This window comes from Paramormyrops kingsleyae, unplaced genomic scaffold, assembly GCF_048594095.1.
Source record: "Paramormyrops kingsleyae isolate MSU_618 unplaced genomic scaffold, PKINGS_0.4 ups154, whole genome shotgun sequence".
NCBI classification, from domain to species: domain Eukaryota; kingdom Metazoa; phylum Chordata; class Actinopteri; order Osteoglossiformes; family Mormyridae; genus Paramormyrops; species Paramormyrops kingsleyae.
Window position 1 is genome coordinate 19661 of NW_027326092.1, and position 12226 is coordinate 31886.

Here is a 12226-nt window from a genome sequence, read left to right on the forward strand (position 1 = left end):
GTTGTTTCTTCACTATAGGTATGCATGTTTGTATGTATGTATACCGATGAGCCAAAGCATTATGACCACCCTTATGAGAAGATCATAAAATTGGTACATGTCAGTGTTTGAAACAGTAAGGCCTGTAAGGTGCTTACAGTCAGCTTTGGTGAGTACCTATGGAGAATGGTCCAAGGAGAGAGAAACTATGAACCACCGATGGTATGTTGGGCAGCCAGGACCAATCAATGTAGGATGTGAACGACGGCTATCGCAACTGGTACAAACCATCAGAAAGGCTAATGGGGCACAAATGACAGATACTACTCACATGATCATTACCAAAGTTATGTCACAACACAAAGTGCATGATGCCCTGTTGCTTATGGGGTTGCGTATAGCTGCAGTGCCTATGCTAGCCCCTGTCCATCATATGTTTCTGAATACAATGGTAGGTTTTGTCTCCTTTGTTTATGTGTTCTGTGGTTAGGGACTGTATTTTCACAGGTTTGTCAGGAGTAGTCGTGTTTGGCTGGATGGGTGTTTCAGTGAAATTGTGACTTACAGCAATTGCTGTGTGGGAACAAAATTCTTTTATGTGCCACATAATTGGTCAATAAATTGTGATTCTAATTCTGATTGCTGTTTAGACTGAATTCAATGTGATGCATACAACAACTAGATATAACGATTACTAGAATTGGGCTGAATTTTGAATTGCACTAAATGTGACCCAAGGGTGGTGTTAGGGATGTTCTTATCTCCATTATCCCCCACCCCCAAAATAAATGTACTATAATTAGTTTACATGTGTGTTCTCATTCATCCATCCATCCATCCATCTCATTTTTATTTTTTTTTATTAAAAGGTCTTTTCATCATTATTATTGTTAAACTCTAGTGATGCTTCTGTTGTAACCCATAGAAGAGGTCTTACAAAAAAAGTTGAGTTCCTTAATCAAGAAAATGATGTATACTGGGCATATTCAGGTCAAACAAAGGAGGTTCCTGGACTTCTGCTAAATACCACAATGTTTCAATTTCATACACAGTAAATTTGCCTGAGTAAAATTTACTCAATTTGAAGAAAATTTTACTCTGTGCCAGATAACATTTGGTCCCTCTCTGAAAAGAGTAAAAGTTACTCTTTTGATAGAATTGTTTTTCCAGAGTTAATTATGCTCAATGTAGTGTTAATATTTTACTCTCTCCTGCGATACTTGACTCTATTTAGTGTATTTTCAAATCAAATCTCGTCCTATTTTACTCAGTTTAGAGCTACAAGAAATTGACTCTTCTACTTTTTAACTCTGTTCAGGGGAAATTCAAGTTTGCTCTACCTTAATTTACCTCCCCTCCAGAGTTGTTTATCATCAATTACGAGTGAACTAAAAAGAATAACTAACTCTATTCAGAGTTATTCTTCTGAATCACTCTGAATTCATATTTTACCCTCAAAAAGCCTTAAAATGAAGAACTCAGACTGAAAATCAACAACAAACTGTTTACTCATTTCACAATTTTATTTTTCAAGCTCCTCTTTAAGCATTACGCTTACACTTAATTCACTTGTGATCGTGAATGTGCCATGTTGTTGTGATCGTAAAAAAAAATAAAATGAAAACAATACAAAAGGAATAAAAAATATAGTGATAATATCACAGAGGAGATGAAGAAAAATTACATGAAACTATATGGTACAATAACCAAATCTGAATCACAACCATAAGACATCAGAATGTCAAACAACTTGTGGTGCAAAATATCCTTAATCTCCAAAACATAAGGTGCTTCTATAGTATGTGCAACTTTGTAAGCATGGATATGTTCATCTAAACATAATGTTTTTTAGTGCAGTTGTCATTAAAAGGACGTGCTCATCTTTAATAACAATATTCTGGATTACATGAAATACAGGTATGTCATTTTGAACTTGAACACAAGCCGCCAACCCTGACCGATAAGTATTTCCACAGTGCTTGACCCATTTCACATTTAGGACCTTAGTCCACATAGGCACATTAAGTGTCTCAGCCACCTTAGCGCCAACTTCCATTTCATTCAAAGGGACCATTTTCCCGGGGCCTAATTTTAAGTCATTTGGATCAAATGTTTGCCAAATATAAGCCATTTGGCACTGGTGTTTCTTTGCTAATGTTTTCGTTATGTTTTTAAAGCTTTTCAGCTGCTTTTTAAAAGCGTTATGCTTAGCTTCGTAGCGCACACACCAACAGTGTATCAGTGGTCCAATTTTCTGCATACAACTGGAGTAATGCACCATAAAATGATGCTTTGGCAACATGTTCTTATCAGGAAACAAATGCTTAAACAATCTGTGGTGCTCTACAATCAGATGTTTTAAATAAATGGTGATACCAGTGGATATAACTGAAGAAAACACAATATTAGGAGGTTTGTTGTTTTGTTCCATGGAGCCATAATTAAAACTCTGAATTCTTCTGTTCACTTCTGCTGATGTGGTGTAATTTTCAATCAGGTGCTGAAAAAGTAATTTAATCTCGTATTGAGCAACCCCCTCTAATATGTCGTGCATAATATCAACTGAAAAATTGGCAGTGGTGTGGAAATATTGCAACGAATTTAAAAGGCAAGACTTTTTTACTCCCATTACATAAGGTAGGCTGGGATTGCTCTGCATTGCCTGGCAGTGTTCAGCATGAAGTTCTTTAGTTCGCACTGACATCTTTGGACTATCTTCATTGAACACTGTCTGAAAGTCTTCTTTCTCTAGCAAGCAAAAGCGGCAACAGTACCTAGCATTAAATGATTCCACAAAACCAAACAAGGAATGGATACCAAGGTTGTCACCAGTAACTTGGACAATAGTTCCTTAAACTGTATGATCAAACAAAGGAACCTGAATTCCATTGGTTTCCAGTGTTGAGACATCTCGGACAAGCGGCTGTAGTATTTTATCAAACCCATATGTTTTGATATCTTGTGCATGAAATAAAGCGACTAAATGTATATTTCGCAAACTCGAGTTGTATTTAGGGGAAATATTTCTAAGGGTAAAATAGATAGCTCCTAACTTATGTATTCCTCGTTTTGATCCAAGAGGGTTTGCACATTCAAATTCACCAAAAAAAAGCTGGATTTGAAATGCATGTTTTTGTTTTGAGAAGAGTGCATGATTCTTAAAGAATTCTCCATCCTGTATGTCATAAAGACAATCTGGTCTTTGTTGTGAATCTCTTACCATCATATCTGTAATGTTAGGGTGCTTATAAATGGACTGTAATGTCTCAAGAATTGGTATATATACAAATTTATCCTTAACAATTGTTTGGGCAAAAGTTCCAGTTGTCCTGTTACGCCGTGTCGCAAATCTTGTTCCAAGAACATATTCAACAGGATCTATTTTGCCCCATTTCTCTGAAAAGTACTTCATTCTCTTGCTCTCAGTGTTTAATGCTGCAAAAGGATTTTGCATTTTTTCAAAACACTGATCAATTTGAGACTCAACAGTACTTTTTATGGGCTCCTCTAAAGATAGGCTGCTTTTCACAGATTCTTGAGTTTCACAATGAATGTCTTCAATCACTTCTTCTAGAGCACCAACAACATAGTTAATAGTGGTCTCTGCGACACCAGCAACTTTAAGTTCAGCTACCACTGTTGCACAACTATTTGCTATATTTTTTTTTAGGAGCTCAGATTCACAAGGTGAATTTTCGTTTGGTAAAACACCTACATCATCTAATGAAATGGAGTTGGCGGTGGATGAGCTTTCACCAGAATTGAAGCGTGAACTGTCAATTGCACAACACTTGTTGAGATGCTTTCGTAATCCAGAAAAACCATGGTAAACATGTAAACAACCTCTTTGAGCACATTTTAACTTGAGATTTTTTCCTGGACAAAGGCCATGAAATAACTTAAAGTGCTTTATAAGGGTATTGGCATTAGCATGCCCCTTTCTACAAATGAAACAAATCATCATCTGAGCATTCTAGCTCTCAACTCAGCCACTCTGGGATTCACTTTGGTGGTTTCAACATCTATATCATAGACAGTTGTTTGCAGAAAGCTATACACATTGATCAATTCCTGACAGTATGAGGTGCCAAAAACATAGTGAGCTTTGAAAAGCTCATCAACACAGGCCAGTGAATTAGAAGCCTTACAGGGTAGAGAATGTTGGTCAAATACAATAAACCAAGAATGGACCCTACTTCTCTTCGGCCCAACAGCAAGTAAATACGGCTGCAGACTCTCTCCAATGCTATCCAAGTGCCCTTGGATACTGGTGCCAGTCTGTGAAAGAATGAAAAGTCACATTGGAACTATTGTGTTAACAGTTAAACTCAATATACAGCATGAATAAAGATACAGTGAGGTCTTCCACCAAAGTTTCTGTATTACGTACAGTATTTCCAAGAGCTTCCAAGATCATATTAAGTATGTGCTAAATAGAAAAGAGTAGCACAAGACCAACAATTTGAGGACAAGTGATCTTTAAGACAATTAAGCAAGTCTGAGAAATAAGCAAGTTCAAAGTAAGACAGTGACTGAACATTATGAAATGGTGTCATTTGATCTACTTAATCAGTAGCTTCACCTTGATGAATTTCACAAGGCGATCACATGCTTGTCTTGCTGAGATCTTTCCCGGTCTTTTGCGGCCTTGACTTGAGGGTGGCAAAAGGTGAACCAGCATCAGATTGGAAGACGTCACTGTCTCAACCTAGAGACACAGAAAACAAAAAAAAAAAAACAGTTTTTGGTTTTTAGGTAAAAGGGGTTGAGCATAACCTCCTACTCACTTTAACTTGGCATAACTTCACTTGGAAGATGATCGGTATAAATACATTAACCACTCCAGTACTTTAGTTTATACTGCACACAGATTCAGTATTAAGAGCACATTCATGGCCTAGTCTTAATGACAACAGATGATGAATTTAGTGGATGAATTTAGGTGAAACCTCTACAGATATTGAACTCATTTTGAGGTCATACACTTAAACCTGATCTACAACATAGCAACCATGCCTTTGTTTTTCAGACTCCTAAATGAAAATTTCAAACTCTAAATCTGCAACTCCTGTATCCTAGGCACTTGTTAAAAGATCAGAGTAGAAATGTTAGAGAAACAGGTCATTTTAAGTCTGTGTTGCATATGAATCATGCATGTCTAATGGGTAAATTTCTGAGCACAATTAACACTGTAGATCTGAATGCTTGTCATGAATGCATAACTTCCTCTTAAATAATTTAAGATATACCACAATATAGTTACCTTCTTCAACTTCAACAGTGGCTTCAGCATTTTGGATGAGGTCTTGGAGCTCACAAGTCTGTATAAGGCCACGGCTCTGTGCAATAACCTTTGGTTTTATGCTGGTAGACCACTTGTCCAACAACTTTGCAGAAGTCCCATCACCAAATAGAAGTCCAAAATCTTGATCAACCTGCCAAAGAAAATTCAAGTAGGAACCACAGTAGGAACTGATTGTTTATCTAATGAGTCTGTGTTACTGTAGAACAACAACAGCAATTTATTTCATATTTGTATGATTTATGATTAATGAATTTAAGTCTAACATACCAAGCCTGGTATATCCAGGAATCATGGGAAAATTGATAGAATATCAGTTGTCTCTTCAGGGTCATGCAGCAGCTTCTGGCGATAGGCCAGTGTTAACCTCATCTTTTCCTTCACCACTGCCTCATCAGCTGTATGCTTCATCAGGGCAATTGCTTCCTGACACTGACGGTCATCAGTCAAGCAGCTGTCTTCTTTGTATGGATGTCTGTCAGCAGTTGGCCCACCTGAAAGTGTTTAAGACAATATGAAAACCACATTTGTAGTTCCTTTTTATTCCGAAGCACAATGCATTCAAACCAAAACTAAATTCAGGAAATAACATGTAAGACATACATATATCCCAGAGTGACATATAAATTTACCCAATTTAGAACAAAAGAATACTTCAAAGACAAGTCACAAATATTAAGATGAGTAAAATAAGCAAGTTTATTCATTTGTAAAATTAAAAAAGTTAATAGAGCCTAATAAATATTAGCCAAAGCTAATAAAAGCATTGAGTAAACATCTTTGCACCTGTTTGTGGTTCCCGTTGGTGCTTCATCCGTCCCTGAGATGCTTCTTTCTGCAGGGTTTTTATTCTCCATGCCAAATATCCACTTCCATCTGTTGCATTGTAATAATGCTCCTATGACCAGGACAATACACAGACCCAGTAGTTATACACCCGATTAAAGCAATAAATGCCATATCAATTATAATGTAGATAGTCTTCACTCTGCAATATCAAAAAGATTGAGAGGCAACAGCTACTTACATAACCAAGCTTGCTCCTGGGGTCAGCCAAGTTTGGGAATAGGGATACGATTCCCTTTGCATATTCTTCCTTCATACGCCGGGACGGGCTTGTTCTTCACACACACACAAACCAAAACCAATTATAACCCATGACATCATTAACATCAATTTACAAAGTACTGTATGAACAACCTACCCATGTTCATTTGTCAAATGTGCTACCAAGATTTTCACCATGTCACGTCTTCGAGCATCTGACAGACTTTTAGTGCGAGCATATTCGTTTATGACCCTTTCGCCTCCAGGGCTGTTCTTTAGAATATCTTCGATCATCTGCAGGGGGAATGATGCAATATTGAGCAGAGTTGAGAAATGAACAACTGACAGGTGTATATAGTTCCAAATATCTTTAATTTTTAAGTCATTTTATATAGATGTAATTCAGAGGCAAGATTGGTGATCCTTACTTGGGCAAGACGACGTTCCTCAGCTTCATTTTTTTCAGGAGGACTTCTAATCAACATTGCTACATCACCAAATTCTGATGTGCCCTCAGTATCTCCTAATGAGCTTGAGCTTAAAGAATCTTAAATATAAACCATATCAATTGTCTGATTATCTGTTCATGCCACTTTGATAGGATGCTATTCAGCTATTAAGAATTAGTCCAATAAACATATTAGCAAATCTACTATGCAAATAGGTAAATTGGTGAATATTGCTCAGAATAAACACAAAACTTGATAAGCATTTTAAACAACTTACCATTAAGGCTTGCTGTACCTGGGATGAAAATTTCTAGAACACCAAGATCTGGTCGCGTCATCAGATATTCGAATGCTTCCTCATCAACTTCTGTCTTTGTGTCATCAAAGACTTTAACATCCATTGTATGAAGATCAAATTTCTTGGCAACTGAAGGAAGATAAACCAATGGCAAAGGTTTATTGAAAAAGGCCAGGGATGCCAAAGGAACTACAACAGTTATGTTTTGACCCCATAAGATACAATCATGCACTTAATATATTACTATTAAAAATATTTTTCAGAGGGAAAAGTATTAATGATGTTAACAATGTTAAGGTTTATCTCTTACCACATTCCAAAAACGTCTGAAATGTAAATGGTTTTGAAGAAAAAATATATTTCTTGCTGTCTTTGAACTTCACCCTGACAACATTGTTGGTTTGCATCCTGAAGGAACCAAAAAGACAAAGTTAAACATAAGGATAACACTCACAGTCAGATGAAGAAAAGAACATTCATTAGTACTAGGCCTGTCACGATAACAAATTTTGCTGGACGATAAATTGTCTCAGGAATTATTGCGATAAACAATAACATCGCAGTGACGTCATATCCGCCAGTGTGAAATACGGCTCACTTGCTTCCGGTTTGAGTAACTGAGCGCAAGAAAGGATAAACTTGTGTTTCAGAAGCTAAAAAAAAAACAAAAAACAATAATAATAATTTCCTAAGTGCACCACATCCTCAAAATACAATTGAGTTTTAAGTTTCCACGCAAACCTCTGGGAAATTCGGCAAATCCAACATATTTATACTCACGTTTCATATAATTTATTGCCACATTTTACTTTACCGTTTATATTGAACACGTCTGCCTGGGCGAAATTGATAATTATAATCGGATGATCATCATAACCGATTTTTTCTTCTTCATGTCTCAGTCTAACTGACACGTGTATATTTCTTACATGAATAATAGGTAATAAAACGGACAGCGTCACTAATTTTGATTGCAAAATATAGTACAACCGTTTCAAACGCTTTTCAAATTACAGTGCTATACAAATTAAATTACTGGACTGTGTATAATTAAAATACGCTATATAATACAGTATAATACTGTACCTAAATATTCAATTTTATTTATACAGCGTATTTTCACAACATTGTCTGAAAGCGTTCGCTGCAGCATCTCCGTGGCTCGTTTTATGGCGGTTTATCATAAGCTTTGATGAGTCTATATAACACAAATCTGAATATTAAACAGCTTTAATTAGAACTCTGACAAAGTACCAGTGCTGTCATACTTTTACACTACGATGTTTGTCGTGCTTCTTCAAGGATCTGAAGCAGCTATATAGGCCTATACCTCTCCTGTTCCCGTTTGACACTAAGAATAGCAAACACAGATTAACGCAATGTGTACTTAAGCACATATAGAACATACTAAGTTAAACATTCTCCGCTAGAATGACTGGGGATGTTCATAGTTACTTAATTGCAACATGCATACACTATCAATGTCCGGGAGTAACGTCTATTAGCGTAAGCTACGGCTAACGCCAGCCACAAAAGTTGAACGAATGTATCCGTATCCGTGGATGTAAGACAAGGCAAACATCTTAAAGCTTCTAATTCTCTAATTTACTCGTTGGTACTTTGGAGAAGGATTTACAAAAGCGATGTACTGTATGTCGTTGATCATAAGTTTGGGCAAGTCCTGTAAACGGCATTAAATATAAACCATATCAATTGTCTGATTATCTGTTCATGCCACTTTGATAGGATGCTATTCAGCTATTGAGAATTTGTCCAATTAACATATTAGCAAATCTAATACAGACCGGAAATGAGCGAGCCGTATTTCCATGAACGCGGAAGCTGACGTGCAAAGAGCCCACTGACACGAGAGTTAACGCCTCATTACTAGTGATGTGTCGTTCGCGAACAAGACGGCTCTTTGAGCCGACTCTTTTTAGTGAACGATGGGAGCCGGCTCCTGTTAAAGAGCTGTTTTATTAATGTTTATAGAATTGTCTGGGTTTTTGAGCTGCCTAAACACTAAGAACGACTTTGACCAGAACACGTTGTCTTCCGAAAAACCCCGCCCACGAGACGGCGTCTTATTTTTAACAAGCTCAAATCAGGTCACGCTAATCAGCCTTAGGTTAAACGAAGAGAGTGGCGGGTTTTTTTATAAAGAGCCGAAAGAGCCGGTTCTTCTTGGTGAGCTGAGACAAATGAGCCGGTTTGCTAAAAAGAGCCGATATTCCCATTTGTTAGAGACACGAAAACAAACAAGCATGCAAGTGAAAATGATCGCGCAGGAAAAATGATAGACCTCATTTTAATTATCGTGCAAGTAACTGATTTATCGTTTATCGCAACAGGCCTAATGAGTACTCTACACAACATGAATAATCTTTGTTCACTAATGTGTTTTTAAATATGTAATAACTGTCCAATAGTTATCTTAAGGCAGGGCGCTCAATAGCTATTTTCAGAGGTAACTGTTTCTCATGTGAATGTCTGTAAAAATTGAACTCTGAATTGAAACACCAACATTCTAGATTCAGAAAGATATAAAAATCACCGACTAGACCCTGTAACTGCTGAAAATAAATTGCGTCCCGAATATGGTCCGAATTGGGATAATATAAGCAGCAGCGGTAGATGGCCTTGACTAACAGCAGTGGCGGATAAACTAAACTTTGGGAGGAGAACAGTTAGTAGAGAAACAAGTTATCGTACGCTGCTCCGCGGTGGTCAAAAATGATTCTTAAACTGAATTTTGAATTGAAACATCGACATTGTAGAGTCTGACAGAAAAAAAAACACCGAACTAGCCCCTGTAAATGCTGAAAATACCTTACGTCCCCACAGTTACAGTATGTTCGAACAGGGATAATGCACATCAAAATGGCCTCCAGCAATCCAATTATTTAACTCTATACCGAGTGAAGTACATGCGGTGCACAACTCGAGCCGCTCGTCACAATAGTTTTGTGGACAAGCATTTATAAGGCTGCTAATGTTAGCTAGTTTCACTGAGGTCAATTAACGTTTGTAATTTATATGGTAGCTATTTGCTTTAAAGATTACTAAGCCTAACTTAGTTCTAACCTGGCCTAATTTAATTAGTTCTCAAGTTAACATGAGAACGCGATCTCTGTAATATGCAAAAAACGTGTGCTCAAAACAGAGGTGAATATTATGAAAATGAATATTAAGACTTTGAAAATATACTTACTTTACTATCCAGTGCACGTTCTCTTTCAAATCCAAAGCAGAAAATGTCGGTCGTCGTCGTGACTAACGGTAAAGTCGGATCAAGGAAACCTTGCATCGAGAACAGTTAGGGGAGGAGTCACAGTTACTCTGTAATTTAGCTCTCACTCTACTGACACATTTTACTCTGTAGACTCAAAATAGAGCAAAAACAACTATTTTTGAGTAAAAAAAATTTAACTCTGGAAAAACGACTCTGCAGTTTTTCCTGTGTAACTGCGGCAGAATTTCTATATCAAAATCTCAACTAAAATTTAAACCTCACATGTAGACTGCATCTCCTGGAAGCGCAAATTCAAGAACCAAGCTTTGCACTTGTGAAAATATTTTGTTGTCTAGCCAAATTATTAAAATAAACTGGTTTCCTTTCACCAAAATCTACCCCAGACAGCAGACGAGTGATGGGAATTTTTAGTAATGATGGGCTCTTTTTAGTAAGCCAAAAAACTTAAAAGGTGTGAGGGTCAGCCCCTGTGGTCCTACTGTGTCCCTTCCCCATTTGGCCAGCAGGTGTTGCTGGTCATCCCGTCCTTCATTTTAGTCTTTGTGTTTCTCCTGTTTTCTGTTAGCCTCATAGCTCAACACATTGAGCATCCAGTTGTCTGTGAACCCTTCGGTCCTATGTTTGAATCCCACCTTCTCTGTTTTTGTATTTTGATCCCTAGTGTTTCATTTGAGTTTCTCTAGTTCTTGTGTCTGATTTTGTAGTTGGTTTTTGTTTTGTTCCTTGTGCCCCTGCTTGTGTCTTTACCTGTTTGTAATTCCTTAGTGTTGGTAATTCCTTAGTAGTTTCCCTGTTTTGTTCCTTTGAGTTTATTCGTTTCACTGGTGCCCTGTTTTCCTGGTCTCTGTTAATTAGTCTCACCTGTCCTGTGTTAGTCTTATTACCCAGTTTTGGTTTCTGTATTTAAGTCCCTGCTTCTGTTCTGTTCTCTAGTGGTTCGTTGTTTGTGTTTTTGATGGTTGTGATGTTAGATATTCTCAGTGTTAGATGTGTATCAGAGCATGTGAGCGTAGTGGAGCGGAGCGTGAGCGAGGAGCGGAGCGGGCGGAATTTGGTCAGAGCGCGGAGTGGTTTTTTAATTAAACTGGAGCAGTCGCTCTGTCTCGCTCCAATTTCGCTCCGATACCGCTCACACTATGATTCTGAGGCGTGCCCAAATTTATCTAGAATTCATCGGTACAATTATCAAGACTGTTACACAAATTGGCCGTGATGGAATTCGCAAAGTATTTCACAAAGGAAACTGATAAATCATACAAGTGTACTATTCTTATCAAACATATAGATGACAATAATGTAGAGCAAGAACAATAATGTGGTGAAACTGTTTCAGTGAGTAAAGACTCACTTTGGAATCACTTTTCTCAGAAACATGAGAGTGTGCTACGCGAACAGGCGGAAGCCAGAGCATATAAGTTTTATATGGTTGTAGCATATCAAGTCTATAAAGTAAATTAAAGTGTAAAAGCCTATAAAGTAAATATTGGTAATCAAATAAATTCGTTTAGTCATTCAAAGTAAGTCTAATAGGATTTTTTTTATTTCACGTAACGCTGTCAGTGAAATTTTATTTTATAGAGAGACGCAGCAGCAGCATGAACAGAAAAAAATTGAGGAATTTAAAACTTAGTTGCTTAGCCTGTATATTCTTTAAGCTATTAAGCCCACTGACTCCTTTATTTTTAAGCCTATTTTTGTGTGGAATGCCATTGCCAAACCTATCCGTTGTTGCCTATATGTTGCTTAAAAATAAATGTTTTCTGAGTGGCAATGTTGCTGTTGCTCATAATTCTTTATGATATAAGGCTTCGGTTTAAGGTGACATTAGTTAGAAATGCAGATTATTTGTCCCTCTTTTAAATTGGAGCGCGCGTGGAGCAATTTGACTGAAGCGGGAG

At 37.3% G+C, this 12226-nt stretch overlaps 1 protein-coding gene and 1 long non-coding RNA gene across 2 annotated transcripts; both read right to left on the minus strand.

Moving 5' to 3' along the window:
- Positions 1–1836: 1836 nt before the first annotated feature.
- LOC140587200 (uncharacterized) lies at positions 1837–5407 on the minus strand. Its single transcript, XR_011988946.1, has 3 exons — positions 5243–5407; positions 4562–4687; positions 1837–4257 (listed from the first exon to the last, which is right to left on the minus strand). It is a non-coding gene; the product is annotated as an uncharacterized lncRNA (long non-coding RNA).
- Positions 5408–5572: 165 nt separating this feature from the next.
- Positions 5573–10411, minus strand: LOC111841987 (uncharacterized). Its single transcript, XM_072708597.1, has 8 exons — positions 10287–10411; positions 7386–7483; positions 7055–7204; positions 6757–6875; positions 6486–6622; positions 6309–6402; positions 6068–6179; positions 5573–5775 (listed from the first exon to the last, which is right to left on the minus strand). The coding sequence occupies exons 2-8, from the start codon at positions 7480–7482 to the stop codon at positions 5573–5575; spliced, it is 912 nt and encodes a 303-aa protein (XP_072564698.1). The 5' UTR covers position 7483; positions 10287–10411.
- Positions 10412–12226: the final 1815 nt, after the last annotated feature.

Coding starts and splice junctions, on each gene's coding strand:
- LOC111841987 (XM_072708597.1), bottom strand. CDS start 7,482: ATGCAAACCAACAATGTTGTCAGGGTGAAGTTCAAAGACAGCAAGAAA. Junction 6,876..7,054: donor AGGTACAGCAAGCCTTAATG/GTAAGTTGTTTA, acceptor TTTATATTTAAG/ATTCTTTAAGCTCAAGCTCA. Junction 6,180..6,308: donor CCAGGAGCAAGCTTGGTTAT/GTAAGTAGCTGT, acceptor TCCTGGTCATAG/GAGCATTATTACAATGCAAC.